The 20,592-nt window shown below is 53.8% G+C and overlaps 7 protein-coding genes across 7 annotated transcripts; 2 read left to right on the forward strand and 5 right to left on the reverse strand.

The window, feature by feature from the left end:
• Nucleotides 1-783: 783 nt before the first annotated feature.
• On the reverse strand, nucleotides 784-5,124 carry SEPMUDRAFT_146677 (uncharacterized protein). The gene has a single exon (XM_016903792.1). The coding sequence runs from the start codon at nucleotides 4,954-4,956 to the stop codon at nucleotides 892-894; it is 4,065 nt and encodes a 1,354-aa protein (XP_016765827.1). The 5' UTR covers nucleotides 4,957-5,124; the 3' UTR covers nucleotides 784-891.
• Nucleotides 5,125-5,329: 205 nt separating this feature from the next.
• SEPMUDRAFT_146679 (CRC_subunit-domain-containing protein) lies at nucleotides 5,330-9,665 on the reverse strand. Its single transcript, XM_016903793.1, has 4 exons — nucleotides 9,270-9,665; nucleotides 7,958-8,751; nucleotides 7,712-7,816; nucleotides 5,330-7,619 (listed from the first exon to the last, which is right to left on the reverse strand). Exons 2-4 carry the CDS (start codon nucleotides 8,061-8,063, stop codon nucleotides 5,947-5,949), a joined length of 1,884 nt encoding a protein of 627 aa, XP_016765828.1. The 5' UTR covers nucleotides 8,064-8,751; nucleotides 9,270-9,665; the 3' UTR covers nucleotides 5,330-5,946.
• Nucleotides 9,666-10,974: 1,309 nt separating this feature from the next.
• Nucleotides 10,975-11,829, forward strand: SEPMUDRAFT_146681 (uncharacterized protein). Its single transcript, XM_016903794.1, has one exon. The coding sequence runs from the start codon at nucleotides 11,454-11,456 to the stop codon at nucleotides 11,655-11,657; it is 204 nt and encodes a 67-aa protein (XP_016765829.1). The 5' UTR covers nucleotides 10,975-11,453; the 3' UTR covers nucleotides 11,658-11,829.
• Nucleotides 11,830-12,219: 390 nt separating this feature from the next.
• Nucleotides 12,220-13,377, reverse strand: SEPMUDRAFT_146682 (uncharacterized protein). Its single transcript, XM_016903795.1, has one exon. The coding sequence runs from the start codon at nucleotides 12,885-12,887 to the stop codon at nucleotides 12,645-12,647; it is 243 nt and encodes an 80-aa protein (XP_016765830.1). The 5' UTR covers nucleotides 12,888-13,377; the 3' UTR covers nucleotides 12,220-12,644.
• Nucleotides 13,378-14,015: 638 nt separating this feature from the next.
• SEPMUDRAFT_146683 (uncharacterized protein) lies at nucleotides 14,016-15,603 on the reverse strand. Its single transcript, XM_016903796.1, has one exon. It carries the CDS (start codon nucleotides 15,554-15,556, stop codon nucleotides 14,231-14,233), a length of 1,326 nt encoding a protein of 441 aa, XP_016765831.1. The 5' UTR covers nucleotides 15,557-15,603; the 3' UTR covers nucleotides 14,016-14,230.
• Nucleotides 15,604-15,827: 224 nt separating this feature from the next.
• Nucleotides 15,828-18,812, forward strand: SEPMUDRAFT_35969 (ribonuclease R; the record flags this gene model as incomplete). The annotated part of the gene is made up of 1 exon (XM_016908625.1): nucleotides 15,828-18,812. The coding sequence occupies one exon, from the start codon at nucleotides 15,828-15,830 to the stop codon at nucleotides 18,810-18,812; it is 2,985 nt and encodes a 994-aa protein (XP_016765832.1).
• Nucleotides 18,813-18,961: 149 nt separating this feature from the next.
• Nucleotides 18,962-20,268, reverse strand: SEPMUDRAFT_146684 (uncharacterized protein). The gene is made up of 2 exons (XM_016903797.1): nucleotides 19,608-20,268; nucleotides 18,962-19,536 (listed from the first exon to the last, which is right to left on the reverse strand). The coding sequence occupies exons 1-2, from the start codon at nucleotides 20,204-20,206 to the stop codon at nucleotides 19,215-19,217; spliced, it is 921 nt and encodes a 306-aa protein (XP_016765833.1). The 5' UTR covers nucleotides 20,207-20,268; the 3' UTR covers nucleotides 18,962-19,214.
• Between the last annotated feature and the right edge of the window lie 324 nt (nucleotides 20,269-20,592).

The raw sequence follows: 20,592 nt of genomic DNA on the forward strand, positions 1-20,592 counted from the left end.
GCTCGGCCACCCAAGTCGTCTCAATCGGTGCCGCACGTGCGTAACTCTGGCCTAGTCTTGAACAATTTCTACGATATCGACTTCCAACACGATCAGGTGGGCAATGTGCGGGCCACGAAGAAAGCCATACGAACAGGGTCAGCAAGCAGTGAGGACGGGGGTGGCTCGCATCGACCAAGAAGCCATGCGGGTTCTCTAAATACGCGAGCCAAGCGCCGTATATTGATCTCGTCCGATACATCTTCCAGCACGTCTGAGCAGCATGATGATGGTGTCCGTCCTGGAGCAGGCGGACAATGGAAGGAGTCACGACCTGTGGACGAGGCTGATGATGTTACTGCTATGCGGGCCGGCTCGGATGCTGAAGAGGTCAGTAGCGAGGATGAGGAGTCAGAGCCCGAAGGAGACTCCGCCAATGAAACCGGCGAGATGAGTATTGTAGACGAGTGAGTGAGACATGGCCTCTTCTCCGGGATAGCATACTAGATAGACAGTGTCTGGCATGAGCATCTCAGCCTAGTGCCAGTTTTCCATCCAGCTAAACATAATAAATGTTACCCAATGAGAGACTTACCAAGACTGGAGCAGAGAGTACTTCGAGTTCCCGGTATGCACGCCTTGTTTTGAAATACCAACGTCGCTGCTCGGTCTCCCTGAATGATTTGTGGACCCTCATTATGCTATGTGTGTGTCTGTTTAGGTATGCTTGGGCCCAACGGGCAAAACCTATAAATGTATGTATAGACAGACGTACATGCTTTGCAAATTTTGTGAGTACACATGGTCACATTTATTTGAAAATTGGGGGGGTATCTTCGCTACCAAAAGTTATTTGCACGATCCCCGTATACACACATGAGGCAGAAAGAGAGACAGAAGACCCACGCTTTCTCATACATGTACTTGCACACCATTCGGAAGAAGTGCCCCATGACCAAGGTGGTTTCCTCCTTTCCTGTTCTCCCGATCTTCTCGGATCAAATTCTCACGCCAGTGGTCGAATTCTGCCCAATGTCCCTTTCGAACCTCAATCTGCCATCGAGGAGTCTGTTTGGCAGGTCTCCAAGCCAGTTTGTTTTCGGGAATCTTTGTCAGGTCAATACTAGTGGACTGGGTGGAGAGTTCCAATAATGTCTGGAGGCCCCGGTCAAGGTTGAGACTAGTAGTGCTGCTGTTGGAATGCTGCTGCTTTCTGGACGTGAAAACAGACGCTGATGAGTCCAGCCAGCTGTCGTTTGACAGTCTGCGCGACGTGTCCGGGGGCGGTAGATGAAGTTTGTGGTTTTCTTGCTTGAGATGGCGAACGGCACCTTCAAGGCTGGCAATCTTGAAGCGCTGACGCTGCATTGTCGCGGCGGCATTTGAGCCGATAGCATCGCCATCGATCGCCTTGTTACCCATTCCGTGCTTGCTCCGCTCCTCAGCAAGTCGGGCCATTTCTTCTCGGACTCTTTCAATGTCATCGGTAGCATTCTGTTGAGCACGGGCAAGTTCACCTTTCGCTTTCGCTTCAGCAGCTTTGGAGTCACGGACTTCCTTCTCAAGCTCCGCAATCTTGGCCGATCGCTTACTTGCATCCTTCATGCGGGCTTCGAGCATTTCAATTCTGACAGTTTGCTCATTGAGTTCAGCCTCTTTCTGCTTGACCAGGCCATCACGCTCATTGATAGCGACCTGGGCACGAGCAAGCTCGGCTTCAATGTCCACATTTGCTTCCTTCATATGCTTGAGCTCTTGTGCGCGTGCCACCCATGGGGCCGGAGCACGCTCAAACTCAACAGCGTTGTCGTAATCTGTTGGAATGCTGGAGAGATCCGATAGCAGATTACTCAGGTCGCGGAGGCGAGTATTCAAGGTCGCGTATGGTCCAGCTTCTGCGGAGGGAAGCGAGAAGATACTTATTGCGCTTCTGGACAAAACTGCCGACACTTCCGATGGCGAGACGGGCTCTGCACGGCCTTCCTCTGCGAGTATTTTCTGAAGGGCTGCTCCGCTATGACAGGCATAAGCTGTGATTTGGGCTGCCACTTGTTCCACACTGACAAAGTTCTCAAGGAATGACTCTTCGGGTGTCAAAGAGCTCTTTTCTAGCTCTTCTAAGGCGCGAAGGGTCCTGCCAGCAAGCACCTTGGCATTCCTGGCGGATTCTGTGATCGTCTTGATTCTGTTGACAATGAGAGCAGCATCAGTGACACTCTCATCTTCGTACTCCATATCTTCCGAAGTTTTCGGTAAGCCACTCTCGACGAGATTCTTGGTCACAATGAGCGCAGATGTCGTGCTATCCAGGTGACTCTGCAGTAGTTTAGTCCGTGTAATCAGATCATCGGCATGATCAGCCAGACCATTGTGCAAGTGGAGACTTGACAGGTGGTTCATAACCTCGATAGAGCGCCCAAGACGCACGGTCATCTCGCTCTCTTTGAGCTCATCACGTCGCAAAGCATCAATGTAACTCTCCAGGGTGCGCTCCACGACATCCAATTCGTGATAGGCGCCACCGTAGTTCGAGAAGGCATCCAAACTGCAGTGACTAAGAGATCGATCTAAGCGATCCGCAATGCCAGCAATGAGCGTGAGTTTATCAAGAGCGTCGCATGCAGCAAAGACTTCCTCGTCCTGACCGCGCGTGCCAAAGGATGCGACACGCTCTTTGAGGAAGTTCTGAACGAGGGTCGATTTGAAGCCAATTCGCTTGAACCGAAGCAAAGCTAACACGCTATCGCGCTCAGCTTGGAAGGATTCCGGCAAGAAAAGTTGCACGATCTCCAGATGCTGCTTCGCCTGTTCGGCATCCAGTCTGCGCAATTCGAGATCGATAGTCTTGATTTGTGTCTTGGCAGCACTTGATTGTAATTTCTGGTTCAGGTCCAGCATAGCTCGTGATTTGCTCGACAACTGCTCGGCTTCTGCCTGCGAGATCTGTTTGCTCGCTTCGAGGTCCTGCAAATCACTCTGCATCTGGCTGACAAGCGCTCGGAAGCGATTGATGTTGTAATCTGCTTCGTCAAGAGCTGCTTGTTGCTCTCTCGCAGTTCGCTCTCTGTCGACGATCAAGCTGTCCTTGAAGTCAATTTCCTCTTGCAGCTGTTTCTCTGTTTCGATATGGTTGATTTCGAGCTCATCGTTGACTTCTTTCAGGTCCTCAAGATCTTCTATGACACCATTCAGCTCGTTGACTTGCTCTTTAAGCAGCATATTCTCGTCGGACAGCTTCTCCAGTATTTCTTCGGCGTTCTGTGCCACCTCAAGCTGCTCCCGCAGATCTTCAGCATCCGCTTCCGCACGGAGCAACTTCTCGCGGTTTTCCTCAAATTGAGCCTTCACGGTGTCCATGTCGCTGATCTGCTCCTCTAATGTAGCAATCTGTGCCTTGAGCTCCGCTTCGTGGTCCCGAGTCATGTCACGCAGACTGAGAAGAGCCTCCTTCAGCCGCTCATTGCTCTTCTGCAGTTGCAGCCAGCCGGCACTATTCCTGTCTTCTGGGCTCATCTCTTTGCTCAGCTCACTGTTCTCCTCCTTGAGAACTTCCAGCTCCAGCTCCATTTCTTCGTTCACCTTACGCACATCTTCCAAGTCTTTTTTGAGCGCCTCTGCGATCTCCTCGGCCATTTCTCGATCTACCACCGCACTTTCGATGTCGAGTTCAAACCGAGCTTGCACATCTTCCACAGACTTCGCCTGCGACTCGTAGTCGGATACCATTTTCTTCAGCTTCTCCAGTTCCTCCCGCTGTGATTTCGCCTTGTTCGTCAACTTTTCATTCACGTTCCTTGCATCATCGCGCTCTTTCTGGGTTTTCTGTAACTCTTGCTTGAGCCCGCGATCTTCCATGTGCTTGCGCTCGAGCATTCTGTTGGTCGCCTCGAGCTCTTCAAGACGACGCTTGTCCTGCGCCGTACTGCGAATGGTCCGCTGGGAGTGAATGGACGCAGCGGTTGGCGAAGAAGGCCGCCGCGACCGAGCAGTGCTCACAGTGGGCGAAGGAGGTACCGGCGGAGGTGGCGCAAAGTTGGTCATGGTCTGATCTCCTTCTTCTTCCTCTTCTCCCTCCGTTCCCTGATCTTCTGCGTCTCGTTGGCTGGCTGACGAAGAAGCTACGCTTCCATGCGTGAACGCGGATTCGCTAGCACTGTCGCTCGTGCCCTCCTCTGTCGTGGCGCTCAATCTTTCTCTCGTTGCGGGCTTGATGGCCGGTCGACCAGGCATAGATGGTCGAGAAGCAGCTCCAGACTTTCCGATCGAGGGACGAGCAGATTTGGTAGCTGTAGCCGGAGGCCGCGTGCCTCGGACTGCCGCGCTCGACGTGCCAGGCAGAGCTGATGTCCTTCGTCCAGGGGCAGTTGTACTGGTAGCTGGAGTAAGGCTTGGGCGTGACTTGGCCGTCGCTGTAGTCCCTGCGCTTCCCGTGGCAATCCTTCTACCCGCGACAGGAGGTGTTCCGGTCCGCGAGGTTGAAGCACTCGTAGGCCTCGAGGTGCCATTCGTGCCGAGCTGTTTGGTGGGAGACTTGATGGGCGATCTCAAGCCACTGGCGAGTCGGGGCGCAGGCGTAGGACTTCCTTCGATAGCACTGGATCGCTTGCCGGGTCCAGTCTGCGTCGTCAGCGTCTGCCGTCGCGCGCCCGTCACCGCTGCGTGGATACTGCTGGGCCGTCCTCCCCCTCTGCTCAGCGCTCCGTTGGCCGCTGGCCTTGCGGACGGATTCGTCCTGGGTTCCTCAATGACACAGTTGACCCCATTGGGACGACAGAAGATGCCATACGGTGCTGTGCAGTCGAAATACCGCCTCCCCTGGACCGACCCATCATTCTTCCCCGATGGCTCATCGAGCACTACGCCCACCCACTGTCCTTCTGCAAATGCTGTTGTCCCGACAAAGCGCACAGTGCCCAATCGTCCGTCGTTCAATTCCACCTTTTGGCCCACCGACCATGGGTTGGCACCGCTGCTCATTCTGCCCGTGTTTCTGGGGAAATCTCCGGCACACTCCTGGAACTCGAACTTCTGCTACTCATAATTGGCGTGAGGTCTCGTAGGGCATACTGTAATTACATGCGGGTGGTCAGCTGCAAGTGGTCCTTGTGCTATACCTGCATGTCCATGTAATGATTGTCTACAAGCACGGTGCCTTGTTTGTACATTGTGCGAAAGCAGACGGGCGGGAGCAGAGGTGACGAAGCCGAGTGACGCGACACGCGAAGTTTGACCACGTCACGTGCCCACTTTCTTCTACCCACAGCCGGGGCAGTGATTAAGTCATTACAGGATGTCAGTCGACGGGAGAAGAAGAAGAACAAGAAGAAGAAGAAGAAGAAGAGGAGGAGGACGAGAAAGAAGTACACGACCTTGCACCACGGGAAATTTCACCTGCTCTATCACTACCATTGCCCTGCCTGAACATGCCGACTTGCCTCGCATTCGTCCCTCCATACTGACAACCCATGCGACCGGAAACGCAGCACTGAGTCGAGGGTTTATGCCAAAGCGCCAAAGAGAAAAAAAAAACAACATGAAGCAATCTGGGTATCGTCACCACTTTCGAATCAAAATCAATCCGCTATGCCATATTGATGCAAGCGATTACAACTACGGAAGCCTCCTGGACCACACGAGGCCTATGCAAAAACCCCCATGTCCTTGAACGTATGCAACAGCAGAGAGCCGACCATGAGAATAGATAATGTCAAGGCCCAAGCCATCCGTGTTTACCTATCGCAGGACAGTGCAGCGGTGATATCGATGTTGTTATTGATGATGTGATTGTCGCGGTGGCCAGACAGCTCAAATGGAAGGCGCGCAACGTTCGGGTCCAAGGGGTAAAGATGCTGTAAAAACCTCGAGTAATCCAAGCATGCACAAGAAATGTAAGGGTATGGATCTATGGGTATGACCGAGCCCAGTCTCTGGTATCTGCGCCACATGTGGCCATTCGTCTCATGGGTATCATTGGTAGCCGTAATTCTGAGGCATATTGTTGCCAGGACCGGACCATCCTTGCATGCCTGGCTGAGGTCCTGCGCCAGACTGAGCCTGTCCGCCCATGTACTGACTTGGGTTGGGCTGATACATGCTCCTGTTCATGCCACTGTACGCGGCCGAGTTCATCTGACCGAGCTGCTGAGCGTAGCTCATCCCTTGACCCGGCATCTGTGGCGGGGGCATCTGGGAGTGATGTTGTGGCTGCTGCTGTTGCTGCTGCTGCTGTGGCGGCTGTGACTGACCATACCCAGACATGTGTGACTGACCGAGTGGTGATGGTTGCGGCTGGGGTGGTGGCCACATTTGGGCGGGAGGATATCCAGAATACGAGGGAGTCTGACGATGCTGCGAACTCACGGCCATCGACGGTGATCCGTGATGCACGGGCCCGGGAGCCCCTCGGTGCATCGTTTGGACGGGCGAGGGCATAGCATTCTGCGGGTTCTGGTAGGCAGAGTATGCTTGTGGCGCTTCCTGTCGTTGTTGTTGAGATACATTTTGCGGACTTTGCAAATTCTGTGGCGCAACAGTGCTGGAACCGGCTTGTTCAGTCTGCGATTCTGTCGTCTGCTGCTCATGAGGACGCTCCCAATAATTTTGCAAGTACTGACGACGATGATCGCGCTGCGCAGCCAATTGCTTATTGAAGTCGGCTGCTCCTACAGCTTGCGTCATGATCTCGGCAGGTGCACTTGATCTGGTGGCGTCCATGTACGCTGGACCAGTGACTTCCTGTCGTGGCCGGACAATGCCACCAGTCGCACTGGGTCGGAGGTCCTCACTAGGTAGGTGAATCATGGGCAATGGAGCAAGCGACACCTGCCCCAGGCCTGGTGGCCCACCATCCAGCCCGGCGTTATTATAGATGATCTCGCCATGCTGTGGCAGAGAGTTCAACGCATTGGCGTGGTTTGCTGCAGCCTCTGCAGCAGCCAACTCACGGGCCCTCGCAGCTCCTGGGCGCTTTTCTCCTGCCGGGTCGTCCTCGGTGAAGCCTTGTTTTCTAGCCTTTGCTTCCCAGTAGTCATCCCGAACGCGTCTGCCGCCTTCAATCAAACGGCTCCCGAACTGCCTAAACATCGATCGAGCTGTGACGATGGCAATTTGCCGGGACCTATAGGAGTATGGCAGGATCTCTTGGTGAATCAAGTTGTCCTTTTCGGCTTGATTCGCGATGATTTTGTACAACGACCTGTTCTTGTTGAAAAGTAGATATGAGTCGCGGTAGCCCAGTACACGCGCACATTCCGTGGCGAGCATGAACAGCTTGTCACCACGATTGGGGACGTTGAACGTCCGACATCGGTACTTGCGTTCCCCGAGGGGATACCCATCTTGGGAAACTTTCGTCTCTCCCGAGTCGTCAATCTCACGTGGGATGTATTCATCGCCTTGCGGTCCAAGCTGATCTGTGGTATGGTCTCTGACCGTGGGCAGCGCCTTGATCACAGGAGGTTTTGTTGTTGAACCTGGAGTGGATCGTGTGGGTGAAGCCTGGGCGGGAGATACATGTGATAATGATGTTGTTCTCATATGTGGTGTTTGCACCGGGTGGTGGGGAACGGCTCTCGTCATGTTGGATGGCGCTGGACTTTGCTCTGCCTTCAGTTTGCGTATCTTGTTGGTCTTGGCGTCATCTGCAAGCAGCAGTACATGTCAGCGTGGCTTCTCATTTGTGTAGCCCACATGCGCATGCGCAGTGTGAGTGGTGTATCTTGGCTTAACATACCGCCTTCCGTCTTGACACCGGGCGTTGCGTACGAATCTGGCGTGCGACTGCGCTTCTGACCGCGCGGGCTGGACGTCGAGAGTAGGTTGGGGGAGATGGTATTGGCTAGAGGAGGGCAGCTTGGGTCAGCAATTGCGAAATGGCTAGGAGACACATTCAGCCGAGCCGCGCCGATGTTGTGTAGGCGAAGAGAGCACGACGACGGACGCGTCGCACTACGGGGTAGGCGAGGGTTTGTTTGCTTACCAGGCGCATTCAAAGCTGCTGGATTGATTGTGCCCGTGTCTTCCATGGCCAGACCGGCTTGTGAAGTAGATGATGCTTCGAAGCTCCGATGCGACACAGCCAGCATTACATCCCGCTGCCTGGCATCGAGCACGTCGAGTCGATTCGGGTTCGTCGCACAGCCAACGCTGTATCAGGCGGTGCGGTCTCTGAGCTGAGCCTGCGCGCGCCGGTGGCGGTGAGGCGCTGGAGATACTCGGAGGGTTGCGCGCTGCGATATGCGCATGGATGGGACGAGGGTGTCGCGGGGTGGGTACGCTGAGCTCGCTCTCTGTCTCGCTGTCTCTCTGTCTCTCTCTCTTTCTCGCGCTCTCTGCCTCGCGCGCGCGCTCGGTGATGAAGTGGAGAATCGAATAGCCCGTGACCAGGGACGGAGCGCTGCGCTGCACGATCCCAAAGTTTAGCAGAGCGCAGATAAGCTTGCGGTCGAGCTGGAGAACCCTGTTCTTGCGTGCACGCAGGCTGGGACGCAGGAGCGTTGTTTGTTGGACTGGATGTGCAGCTGGCGAAGCAAGGGCGAGCTGTAGGCAGGCCGAAGTGAGGGCCGATGGTTGATGCGCCGAGAGAGCGTGGCACACGCTCTGCAGAGCGGCGTCTTAGCGCCAACACTAGGATAGGACTAGTTCTAGGGTCGCGAGCACAAACAGGCGAGCGCCCGGGGCGGATGACGCAGACAGAAGCACCCCCACTACCACTGCACAATAATAATACTGTGTACGACTGCGGTTGGCAGTCGACCACTCGCTACGTGGTTCCTAGGCACAGTCAGCAACGGTCCGCTTCAGCTGAATCCTTCAGACCACGCTCAGACGCCGCCGAGACCGACCCATGGGTGCCCTAGGTGGGTAGGTACCGTAGTAAGGTAGGAGGAGGTAGGAGAAAAAGGTCGGTATATGGAGGACACCGGGGTCCGGTTCGCTCGTGCGCTGCTGGTATTGCTCGTTTCGCTGCAGTCGCTGGGAGCCTGATGGATCAATCGTCGACCCTCGAGCTGCTGCTCGGAGAACGGCATCTCTCCATTACTCTAGCTGCGGCACTGCTGAGGCATCTGGTGGCCCAGCGCGATCCCCAGGGTCGCCCGCACCCGCGCTGGGGTTACACGTTCGAGCCAGACACCGGGAGGCGGCGCGCAAGGGATGTTGCGCTGAGCTTGCTCGGTGGGCCGAGAAGCCAACTACCCGGGTGCGGGAGGTCGAAAGCGTTGCGTGATGGTACCCGGTGTGCTGGCAGCGGCGAGAAGAGGGTCGGCAGGACGAAGGAAATTGGGACTCACTTGTAAACCGCAATGCGCCCAAAGACGAAGGCGGTCTGTTTCCAACAGAGTAGATGCTGCGCCGAGTATCGCTGGGCCCGTCGTGATTCGTCGCGTGAAGTTGCTCGCCACGGTGTTGGTAGCGATAGCACAGCGTTTCTGCGCGCGCGAGGAGCTCCCCAGTCAGGTAGCAATAGCAATCGTCTTTCTCGTGCTGCTGCTGATGCTACTGCTACTGCTGCTGCTGCCGTTGCTGTTATGGGCACCCGACGGCGCTGGAGATATTGCTGATGCCGCTGCTTTGGGTAGTGCTGAGGCGTGGAGAGATCACCGAGTGGCATGTGCTCTCGTTCGGAGCATAGGTAGGTGGTAGGCAAGGTCAGGTAGGTTAGATTGTTGTTGGAGATGGAAGAAGCCTGCTGCGTGCAAACGGAAACGGTTCCCTCGACGACACTACTGACGACTGGCGGAAGCGCACGACGGGAAGGTAATGCACGCAATTGCGACAGCGAATGGATTGGCCGAGCGTCGCAGGCGGAGAGTCTCTGTGGCTTATACTACTGCCTACATATGGATGAGCAACGACCCTCTCACGCCGCCCCATTTGCGATCTACGCATCCTCCCCATCTACGCAACGGTGGCGATCGTGCAGCACCAAGACCTTCTGCGGCATCGTGTATTGGCCTAGTGCAGCTCTCACACCGCGACACGCGGACCTGACCTGACCTGACCTGAAATTCTGGCGTGGCTGTACCAAGAAAGACCCAAAGATACCCAGCCTGCGTCCTGCCGGCCGTCCTACTGTCGCAGACAAAGCTCCGCCGCCTTTGCCCACTATCGAATGATATGAAGGCAGTATAGCATGCAAGGTTTATTTTGGGCCAATAGCTGCGATGCTACCTCAACGAGGGGCTTACGGTCTCTGCTCTGCTCTACTCTTCCCGCGCGCACGCGCATGCATTTCGCACATTGGGCCCATATGCACCGCCTGACGCCCGCCACAGTAGGCACATTCACTCTCTACCTGCCTTCTTGCACGTTTGCAGAGATGCGTCGAGCCCTTATTGATCTGCCACCTGAAGTCGACATCGGCTGGCGACATGTCCCGGAAGTGCAGCGATTAATGCAGATACCCGCCGTCTTCACATTGGAGGATCGCCCGTACATCGACATCCCACGCCACCAGAGCTGGCACCCATGATGAGTCTTCGGCACGAAAGCTACACGCCGATACAAGATTGTCCTTTGTAACCCGTCCCGCGCCGCACCATCTGTGCATGCTAGATGAACAGGTGGGCGCGCAGATCTTGCCACTGAGCTTGTGCTTGCTGATAGAAGGTAGAGTCCGGTAACTTTAATCCTGCTGGAACATGCCTAAAGCATAAGGTATCAACGACGACGCAGAGCTGTCGGCGGCAGCAATCATCAATGGCCGTCTGCGTATGCATGTAGGAGGTACCTGTATTTCCCATTGCTGAATGGAACCTGAAGCCGATGTGGGCAAGCCGACGATTACATCATCATGGATGCTGAGCACATGGCCGCATCTCCACGGGTACATGTATATACCTAGGAGGTAGGGGAGGTAAGGTAGTCAACATGTACCTACTACATGTACTGTGTGTAGCTGCTCCAGCACCAGCACCAGCACCAGGTCTCCTGCGCGCAACCACCCACCGAATCCCGATTGATGCGCCTTCTTGGTCGTTGGCTACGACAACTGTAGCAGTACATACCCACCTACATAGTAATCACTGTGAAGATCTGCCGTGCAGCCTCGTCAGCTGAATCCACTGGTTCCCTCCCTCCGTCTGCCTTCTGCCTGCTGCCTTGCGGCCCGCAGTGCGGCTCCCAGCGAGCCGTCCAAATGTCGAACGTGCAAACGGGAAATTGCACACGTACATGACGGTACGCGAGCGCCTAGAAGAACTTTGATCAGATGATGATGATGATGATGATAAGACTGCGCCTCGGCTTCCAGACCGCACCCGAACACCAATGTCGAATGACCTGTGTTTGCGCGAGCCCCCATCCCATGTGCCTACCCAATGTCTCAAGTAGCAAATACGCGAGGCTGAGAGATCAGAGATGACGCCTCCAAACAAAGGTGGCAAAATTGTCAATCAAAATGCCAATCAACATAAACCTGCTGCGTTGATTCGATTGGACGACCGCATCGACCCTGGTCGAGGCCAAGATATGCTATGCAGTCCAATCAAGCACGCTATCGAGCGGTCTATTACTCCACAGTTAGCGCCATTTTTCTGAGCTTCAAAAGGACCAGTGTTCGGCTGGGCTGGACAATAATGGATCACATGCAACCAGGACATGCTCGCAGGTGTAATGTATCCTGCATCGTGACCGTAGATGGTATCGAATCAACCCGTCGTACCCTCACCGCCGTCTGAGCGACAGCCTCGCCAGTGCGACGACCATCAACCACCATGGTCTTCTCGCGCTGGTCGTTTCTCTTGACCGTGGTGCGAAATCGCATCAGCAGCCACCTACCGAAAGGCTGAAGTTCTGAGCATGAGCAAATCCTGAAAACGGCTCGTACATCGGTACATTCCTGGGTACAGCAGTCTTCGCAGGAGAGCCACGGGATCCAATGTCATGCGTGATATGAGGCATGCCGAGATAGCCGAGTCCGACCTGCACGAAGTCAGCATGTTTCTACTTCTATGCTCAATGGGTGCAAAAGGTGGCCAGGTCTTGACATCATGAACACGGACGACCAGTGCCCGTGTCGAAGCTAGCGGACCAATGTTCCTTGGAGAATAAATCTCCGGAATTTCACTGGGCCTCGAAGCTATTCTTGCTTCCCATCTGCGGTCACAAGCCGCTTCATAAGACCGCATGGCCAGCTGATAGGTGGGGCATCGCGCAAACCCGCCTGATCGTAAAATATGCTTTCGGACATCTTTCCGACGAATTGACAGTGTTGCCTCGCAAAACGGACTTCAGCCACTGGTCGATCCCTAGTTTTGGTAAACTGGCTAGTAGTGTGTGATGTCAAATACGACGCGAGCATATATCGGAGTTCAGTCGCGCGAGTCAAAAATCAGCAGTTGCTTGAGCAAGCGAGGTCGCTTTGAGTCATGTTCTGCGGCCAAACCCCGGAAGTAGTGTCGACCATGAACTGCCAGAGAGAGTAGCCGACCTTGGGCGCCATCATAAGAGGTAGATAGGACACGAGGCTCGCGATAACGCCCAGCTAGGCAGCACGATCCTCTCGACTCTCATGGCGGACGCACAGTAGGCCTCTGACTTCTTACCAGCGCCATGGATTCGGCCTCCCCTTCCAGCAATACCGGTATCGACTCCGTAAGTCCCATCAGAGTGCATGCAACGGTCGGTCTGCGCGCCGTAAAAGACTATCGTCGTTGTCGTCGCCGTCACCGCCAGAGGACTGTAGGTAGATCAAGCTCGACTTGGTAACACAAAACCTCTTCTGAGAACCGCAACTTGCTCCTTCGAATGCAACGAACGCCACTGGAACCGTGGCAAAAGATTTTCGCAAAACAATCTTGTCCTAGGAGGTAGGTGATAGCCATGAACCCACACATGGTAGCAGCCATTCTCACAATCTCAATATGCGATGAGGCTGGAATACCTTCCGAAATCTCGAATCCCTGCATGGAACTTGTCTCTTTCTGCTTGAGAAAACCCCATTAATCCTTCTCGCTCCTTTTCGCCTTCCCCTTCTTCTCGTCCTATTCAACTAGCCAAGCCGTCCAAGTGGGGATTGAACACCTGGAGACGTCTACATTGGACATGGAAGGCTCGGTGGCCACTACATGTAGTTCCATATCGGCGCCCGTGTTCTGCTGTTGAGGTTTCGGCTCCAGTCCGGTGAAGCGACCTTTTGCCACGCTCTTTCCCTCATTCTCGGTTCCCTTGTCGCCCCTTCCACCCACGCCTACCTATTACGACAGCCGGAACTCGCGATGCAGTTTCTTTTTTTCGCGCGCAGTAGATGTAGCGAGAACAGTGTCTGTCTGTCATGTCAACGAAAGAGAGAGACATCAGGCGACGCGACACCAAAACATCCCCAGTTTTCGCCAAGCCTTTTACAAGAGGGAAGTAAAACCAAAAAGAAAAGTCTCCGAGAGGTGAGGTCGAAATATACTTCCAACAACAACAAAAAAACAAAACCAGGTGCACAACCTGGGTGTGCTGGCTAGGTATTTTATACGTAGATGAGACCCATCGCCCAGACGGACACTTGAGCAACGATGACCCTTGAAACGCCATCTAGTCTTCCGTCCGTGAGAGTAATAAGGTGTAGTTCAATGTAGAGGTAGGTGGTGGTGTCTGACGTGGCATATAAGGAGGGCAGGTACCTCCTACCTACCTACCTGACCTTACATACATACTACTGCTCGCTCGCTCGGGGGCATGCAGCGGCTACCTGCATGAATCCATAGAAGCCTGACTCTCGTGTATCTTGCATCCACACAAGCACGGAAAGCCATCCAACGCCATTTGTTGATTCAAGATGGCCCTGTCTGCCTTGCCTGCAGTGGCTTAACGGGAGATGATGTGGGTTTTCGGGAACGCTGCATGCTTCTTGGTGTTTTTGAAGGGCTGTGCCTGATTGACCCGAGGGTTTTGTGAAGAACCGATTCGTTTGAATTGCGGATAGGTGCATAAGGATGCCTCGATTGCGCTTTGGGAGGGGGACTAGAACAACTATCAAGAGGATCTCCTGGCAGTGTGACGAGTGTGGAGTGGGATGGCATTATAGTACGTGGAGAAGTCAAGATGGGGAACGAGTGTTTTCATTGAGTTGACTATTGCAGTTTCTCCTCCGCACAACAAAGGAAACATTCATCCATCGGCAAAGATGGATCTCGTAACATCGTGTCGTGCACGCTGCTATGAGCAGGTGGGATATCATTCTGATGCCTCATTCGTAGCCCAAATCCAATACCGAGAACACCTTGCTTAACTCCTCTGATAATCAGCCGTATATATTAATTCACCGACGGACAGAATCCAGCTCTTCGATGAACCGGTATATGCCTTCGAATCCTTGATACTCAAGGGGATCGTGCTTGTTCGAGCCGAGACTGCCAGAATGGACGGATTGGTACTCTGATGATGTGAGCCAAGGAGTAGATAGCTCTTCTCCGGCAATGTCCTCGAAGCCGGTGTCAGATTGCGTTGAATATGCTGCACTGCCCGATAGCATATCGTCAATGCCGATGACATGTCGGTCAGCCTTCAGCGGGTAGTCGTAGAGATCAGCGCCGCAGGACTCCTCGCTCATTGATGAGGGATCACGACTAGGAGCGAATGGAAATAGCAGCGCAATTTCAGTTCCAGCGAATACATCGAATGAAGGGTCTTGGTGAACAGTCCCGCGTTGCACATTCAGCTCATCGCACAGCCGCTCGACAGTCTCCGCGTCGCAGCCTGGGAAGTGAATACGCAGATGATCTTTCTGGTATGTGATTGGCAAGTCCCCTAGTGCTGACAACCGCCTGAGGTCATTGAGCACCGCAGCGAGGTCCTTGAGCACGCGTGAGAAGTCAGCGGATAGCACATCGAGAAGGCCCTCGGTGTTGAGGTTGTTCGTCTCAGGCAACTCAGACATAGTGTAGCCGAGAACAGAGCTCAATGGTGTGAGCGCCGTGATGGATGGGTTGATCTGGAAGTCGATCCACGAGCCCGGGGTTGCAGCTGGCACAGAGCGCAGCTTGCGGCCAGTGTCTTCGCGAAGAGTTGACACGGCCTTGAAGCGCTTGTTACCATTCCCATTCACACCGTCATACTGGGCCTTCTGGCCCTGCGTAAGGAACGCACGCATCGCTTGCGATACGTTGTGCACAACTTGTGATTGCATTGCGGGGCCATGACTGAAGTAACGGGCACCTCCAGCTCCGCCATGCGTGTATCCTCCTGCTGTCCTGCCGAGAGCACCACCAGTGAGGTTGGGACGGAGAGTCGATGCGAACGGCGCTCTTCCAGACGATGACTGCACGTAGGAGCCGATCCTCGACTTGGGGAAAGACGATCGGTCGTAGCGCACGCCAGACCTGCTGCCGGTAGACGAAAACTCTCGGAAGGTCGAATTCAGCCAGCGGCGAGCAGTCGAGTATTGGCGTGACTGGCCCTGGCGGATGCGTGCGAGAGGGTGCAGCGGCTGCTTAGGAGTGTTTCGTACGAGGATGGGTTCGAGTTGAGCTGCGCGTTGGCCTCCGATCTGAGCGTCAAGGGCTTTGAGGCCTTTCGACAAGGCGGTTTTGAGGTTCTTGGCATGTCTGGCGACCAGACTATGCCAGAGGTTTATGCCTGGCGGCATCGTAGGTTGCTCAACGTCGGAGTTGAGATACTGTTGTTGTTGTCGCTGATGATGTTCAAGTTCAAGAGCGGGCGGATTGATAACCACGTCACGACTCGAGCACCGAGGCTGCGCACTGCCACAGTGGCGAAACGCAGGGTCCAACAAAGTTAGGGTTCAGGCCGAGATCCCGACCACCGATCACCACTCCGCGAAGATTCTCCAACAGCAGCAGCAACAAACATCACACCCGTCATCAACATCAACAGCGCCTAGCGCACATTGGCCCGCGATGACTTCGCTGAAGAGATCATACGCGTTGACGGGCTCATCCAGCACGACATTGAGCAGCAAAACGTATCTGAGGACGCTCAAGTCAGGCAAGGTGCAGAAAGTGGTACGCGAACTCTACCTGCGCCAAGATATACCATGCTCTTCGAGTTTGTGCACCGAATGCATCGACATCGCTCCAGCAGGCTTCCACGACAAGAGGGAGCCGTTCGTCCTATCAGCTACACCCGCTGCGACGAAAGTGTACTCGGAAGGACACTACCTGGTGCCTGACACCAATGCCTTTCTCAATGCCATGGACTTTTTCGAGGCCGAAAATACGGTCCAGGATGTGATCGTGCTGCAGACGGTCCTCGAAGAAGTCAAGAATAGATCTCTACCACTCTATCACAGACTGATTGCCCTCACAAAGAATGATGGCAAGAGGTTCTATGTGTTCTTCAACGACTTTCGCTTAGAGACGCACGTCGCTCGAGACGCTGGCGAGACCATCAACGACCGCAACGACCGCGGCATTCGAAAGGCGTGCAAGTGGTACTCTGAACATTTGCAAAAGGCTGTGGCCGCTCGTCAGAGCATCCGCTGTCCAGCCATTGTCATGTTGTCTGATGACAAGGATAACTTAAGCAAGGCGAAGCTAGATGGCATTGCTGCTGCTAACTTGCATGACTATGTGTCGAGTTTGGCCGACTCAGATCGTCTTCTTGACATGGTCGCTTCTAGTCGTGATCAGCGAGCTGCACGCGATGCGAAAACACAGCTACTCTACCCGGATTACGTTTCAGTTTCAGCCATGCTTACTGGCGTGAAGAACGGCACCATGCATCAGGGAACCTTTAGTGTGTCACCGTACAATTACCTCGAAGGTACCGTGCACGTGCCATCATTCGACCGTCCCCTCATTATCCAAGGTCGAGAGAACAGCAACCGGGCAGTGTCGGGCGATATTGTGGTTCTTGAGGTTCTTCCCAAAGATCAATGGAAAGCGCCTTCGAGCAAGGTCATTGTAGAGGAAGACATCAACAAGAATGACAATGCCGAGAACGAGGACGACTCCGGTGAAGGTGTAGTATCGGCACAGGAACGTAAGGCATTGCGCGATGAAGTCAAGCGTGCCCATGGCAAGGCTGGAGAGGGCAAACCTCAGCCGACCGCCAAGGTAGTTGGCATTATCAAGCGCAACTGGCGTCAATACGTTGGACACATCGACAAGGACTCGGTCAAAACTGGTGCGAAGCAGAGTCGAGCACAGCAAACAGTATTTCTCATACCCATGGACAAGCGTATACCAAAGATTAGAGTGCGCACAAGACAGGCTGGCGACCTGCTCGGCAAGCGTGTTCTGGTCACGATCGATTCTTGGGATCGTGAGTCGCGGTACCCTGTTGGCCACTTTGTCCGTAGTCTGGGCGAGCTGGAGACAAAGGGTGCCGAGACTGAAGCACTGCTGCTGGAGTGGGACGTCCAATATCGACCGTTCCCCAAAACTGTGCTTGACTGTTTACCAGCTGAAGGTCATGACTGGAAGGTACCCGCAGATGTCAACGATCCGGGTTGGAGAGGTAGAAGGGATCTCCGTGGTGAGCTCATATGCTCGATCGATCCTCCTGGATGTGTAGACATTGATGATGCATTGCATGCCAAGAAGCTGCCGAACGGCAACTTCGAGGTTGGCGTGCACATTGCAGACGTCTCGCACTTTGTCAAGCCCAACAACGCAATGGACAAGGAAGCATCTCTTCGTGGTACTACAGTCTACTTGGTAGATAAGCGCATTGACATGCTGCCGATGCTGCTGGGCACCGATCTCTGTTCCCTCAAACCATATGTGGAGAGGTACGCCTTTAGTGTACTGTGGGAGCTCGACCAGAACGCCGACATTGTGAGTGCGACATTCACGAAGAGTGTCATTGCATCGCGAGAGGCCTTCAGCTACGAACGCGCTCAGCTCCGCATCGACGACCAATCGCAGCAAGACGATCTCACTCAGGGGATGCGACACCTCATGTATCTATCCAAGAAACTCCGAGCGAAACGAATGGCTGCTGGTGCGCTGAATCTTGCGTCGCCCGAAGTGCGAGTCGAGACAGAGAGCGAAACGTCGGATCCCGTGGATGTGAAAACCAAGCAACTCCTCGATACGAATCAGCTCGTGGAAGAATTCATGCTGCTCGCCAACATCTCCGTTGCGGGCAAGAACTACGAGGCCTTTCCACAGACTGCCCTCCTCCGTCGTCACCCTGCACCCCCAAAGGCGAATTTCGAAGAACTCGGCAACCAGCTCAAGACTAAGAAAGGCATGGAACTTCGACACGACTCATCGAAAGCACTCGCCGACAGCTTGGACGAATGCGTCGATCCACAAGAGCCGTTCTTCAACACTCTCGTCCGCATCCTCGCAACGCGTTGTATGATGTCTGCGGAGTACTTCTGTTCCGGCACACAAGCATACCCCGAGTTCCGGCACTATGGTCTTGCATCCGAGATCTACACGCATTTCACCAGTCCCATCCGACGTTATGCAGATCTCGAAGCACACCGACAGCTTGCAGCAGCCATTGAGTATGAGCCGATCGATGCTTCTCTCCAGTCCAGACACAAGCTTGAAGGTGTATGCAAGAACATCAACGTCCGACATCGCAATGCTCAGATGGCGGGACGTGCCAGTGTAGAATACTACGTAGGTCAGGCGCTCAAAGGTCGCATCATAGAAGAGGATGGGTTCATCATGCGAATCTTCAGCAACGGGTTTGTGGTCTTTGTGCCCCGTTTTGGCATCGAAGGACTGGTCCGTCTCAAGGACCTGGGCGATGGAGGGGAGAAGGAGCCGGAGAGCGTGTTTGATGCGGAAGACTACTCCTTGGAGATCAATGATGGGAAGAAGGCGGGTAGCAAATTTGAGCTCTTTCAGAAGGTTACTGTCCGAATCAGCGATGAGGCCGAGGAGAGCACGGGTAAGAGAAAGATCAAGTTGGGCTTGGTGTAAAGGCGGGATAGATTCCATACCACACTGATCGTTGGTTTCGCATCAGGTTCATTAACGTTTGGTATATACAAGGTATACCTACCTCCCAAATCCCAGCCGTTATCGTAGGTATCTAAGGTATCGTCTGCATACCTGACCTACCTACATGGTAAGTATTCGCAGTAATCGTTATCTAATCGTTATCTAATCTATTCTAGGGGATCATACACATACACACGGCATTCACCATCGACTTCCTTCACTTCACGTTGCCACATTCCCAAGACCTTGATCTTATTTCCATTGAAGCTTAGCGAAAAAAAAATCACTTGCATCCACGCCACCGACAACACCCAGTGAATACCTACCCAACAAAAAGAAAAAAAGAAGGCTTCCCTTCCATTTCCACCTCAACAGCGGGCTTTAGATGCGGCGGTTGGTCGGTGTGGTGCAACCTGGTAAGCTGTAAGATGGTATACCCGTGATGGTGGATAGGGTTGGCATCACGTAGGCGGCTGGAATGTTGGAGATGCTGCTCTTTGAGATGGCGGTGCTGATGGCGCTGCTTATGGCGCTGCTTGCTTTTGTTGGGATGGTTGAGGAGATTGTGCTGGGGCTGATTGGTAGGACGCTGGCGGTGACTGGCAGCACGCTGGCTGGAATTATGCTGGCTGGAATGATGCTGGCGGTCATTATGCTGGCCGACACAGTTGGCAGCACGCTGCCTTTTGGCGCTTGAATTTGCCTGCAGAGCCAAACATTAGCTGACACATCTCCAGTGTGCGACATGGTCAAGCTTCGAAGCATTTTTCTCACCCGTCTGCGATTTGTGTCACAATCGCTCCGGCGGGAGCAGCTTTCCGAATCTCCAATCTGCCACCAATGGAGCGTTTGGAGTACTCGGCGATACCACGAGCCAGACTGTCAGCAATGGGCTGCGCAAGGCTCATCGCAGTACTCTGGAGATGATCTGGGACTTTGCGTGAAAGCGCGGTAGAGAATGCCGCGGACGCAGACAATTGGGACTCGAGACCAGAAAGAATTGTCTGACGTGCATCGATCATGGAGCTGGACTTGCCAATGAGTTTCGTAATGGTGCTATCAAAGACCTTTCCGAGGTCTTTGATCGGAGTGGAGAGAGTGGTAGCATCGTCGAACTTGAGTGGTGTGGAAAGACCATTGGCTTCCGATGTAGCGGCCTTGATAGCGTTGACGACGGCGGAATTTGCAGATGTGAGCGCCAGAAGGTCACCGAACGAAACTGCGGTATTGAGAGACTGTGTCGCAGCCTGAATCGTTGCAATGCTGCTTGCGATATCTGTAGCAGCTTGTCGGCTGATGAGGGCAGGACTTCTGGTATCCAAACTGAATGCAATCGCCTGTGTGATGAAGAGCGATGCTTGCAAGAACTTCATATTTTGTTGCTTTTGAGACTACCTTTAGGAGAAGAAAAATTTGCTGGTGTTTGGGGTATAGCAATCACAACGAAAAATTGGATCCTTCGGGAAACCACAAGAGAGAGAGAGAGGGAGAGAAAAATACATCTTTTTTTGCATTGGTTGCAAAAAGACATAATACCTCATCATCGCCCAACTTCATCACAGTCTGCCTTATCTACCTTTTACATCTGAATCTGGTCGAAGCGAGATCCTTCTTCGAGTCAACTAATAAACTTGTCCAGTGTCCCACACTTTTTCGCACTTTGATTGGTTCAATTGTTTCATTCATTGTGACTAACTGGGTAATAGGTTGACGTCTTTTTGAAACATTTTCCTCTCTCTCTCTCTCTGCCCCCCCCCCC

This window comes from Sphaerulina musiva (assembly GCF_000320565.1).
Source record: "Sphaerulina musiva SO2202 unplaced genomic scaffold SEPMUscaffold_1, whole genome shotgun sequence".
In the NCBI taxonomy this organism is placed as follows: Eukaryota; Fungi; Ascomycota; class Dothideomycetes; order Mycosphaerellales; family Mycosphaerellaceae; genus Sphaerulina; species Sphaerulina musiva.

What these genes read in the sequence shown, in the direction of transcription:
- SEPMUDRAFT_146679 (XM_016903793.1), bottom strand. Translation starts at nt 8,063, where the DNA reads ATGCTGGCTGTGTCGCATCGGAGCTTCGAAGCATCATCTACTTCACAA. An exon ending in AGCAGCTTTGAATGCGCCTG is followed by an intron (nt 7,817 to 7,957) that starts GTAAGCAAACAA and finishes GCCCTCCTCTAG; the next exon opens with CCAATACCATCTCCCCCAAC. An exon ending in CGGTGTCAAGACGGAAGGCG is followed by an intron (nt 7,620 to 7,711) that starts GTATGTTAAGCC and finishes TGCTGCTTGCAG; the next exon opens with ATGACGCCAAGACCAACAAG.
- SEPMUDRAFT_146677 (XM_016903792.1), bottom strand. Translation starts at nt 4,956, where the DNA reads ATGAGCAGCGGTGCCAACCCATGGTCGGTGGGCCAAAAGGTGGAATTG.
- SEPMUDRAFT_146682 (XM_016903795.1), bottom strand. Translation starts at nt 12,887, where the DNA reads ATGCAGGGATTCGAGATTTCGGAAGGTATTCCAGCCTCATCGCATATT.
- SEPMUDRAFT_146684 (XM_016903797.1), bottom strand. Translation starts at nt 20,206, where the DNA reads ATGAAGTTCTTGCAAGCATCGCTCTTCATCACACAGGCGATTGCATTC. An exon ending in GTGACACAAATCGCAGACGG is followed by an intron (nt 19,537 to 19,607) that starts GTGAGAAAAATG and finishes TTGGCTCTGCAG; the next exon opens with GCAAATTCAAGCGCCAAAAG.
- SEPMUDRAFT_146681 (XM_016903794.1), top strand. Translation starts at nt 11,454, where the DNA reads ATGCAGTCCAATCAAGCACGCTATCGAGCGGTCTATTACTCCACAGTT.
- SEPMUDRAFT_146683 (XM_016903796.1), bottom strand. Translation starts at nt 15,556, where the DNA reads ATGCCGCCAGGCATAAACCTCTGGCATAGTCTGGTCGCCAGACATGCC.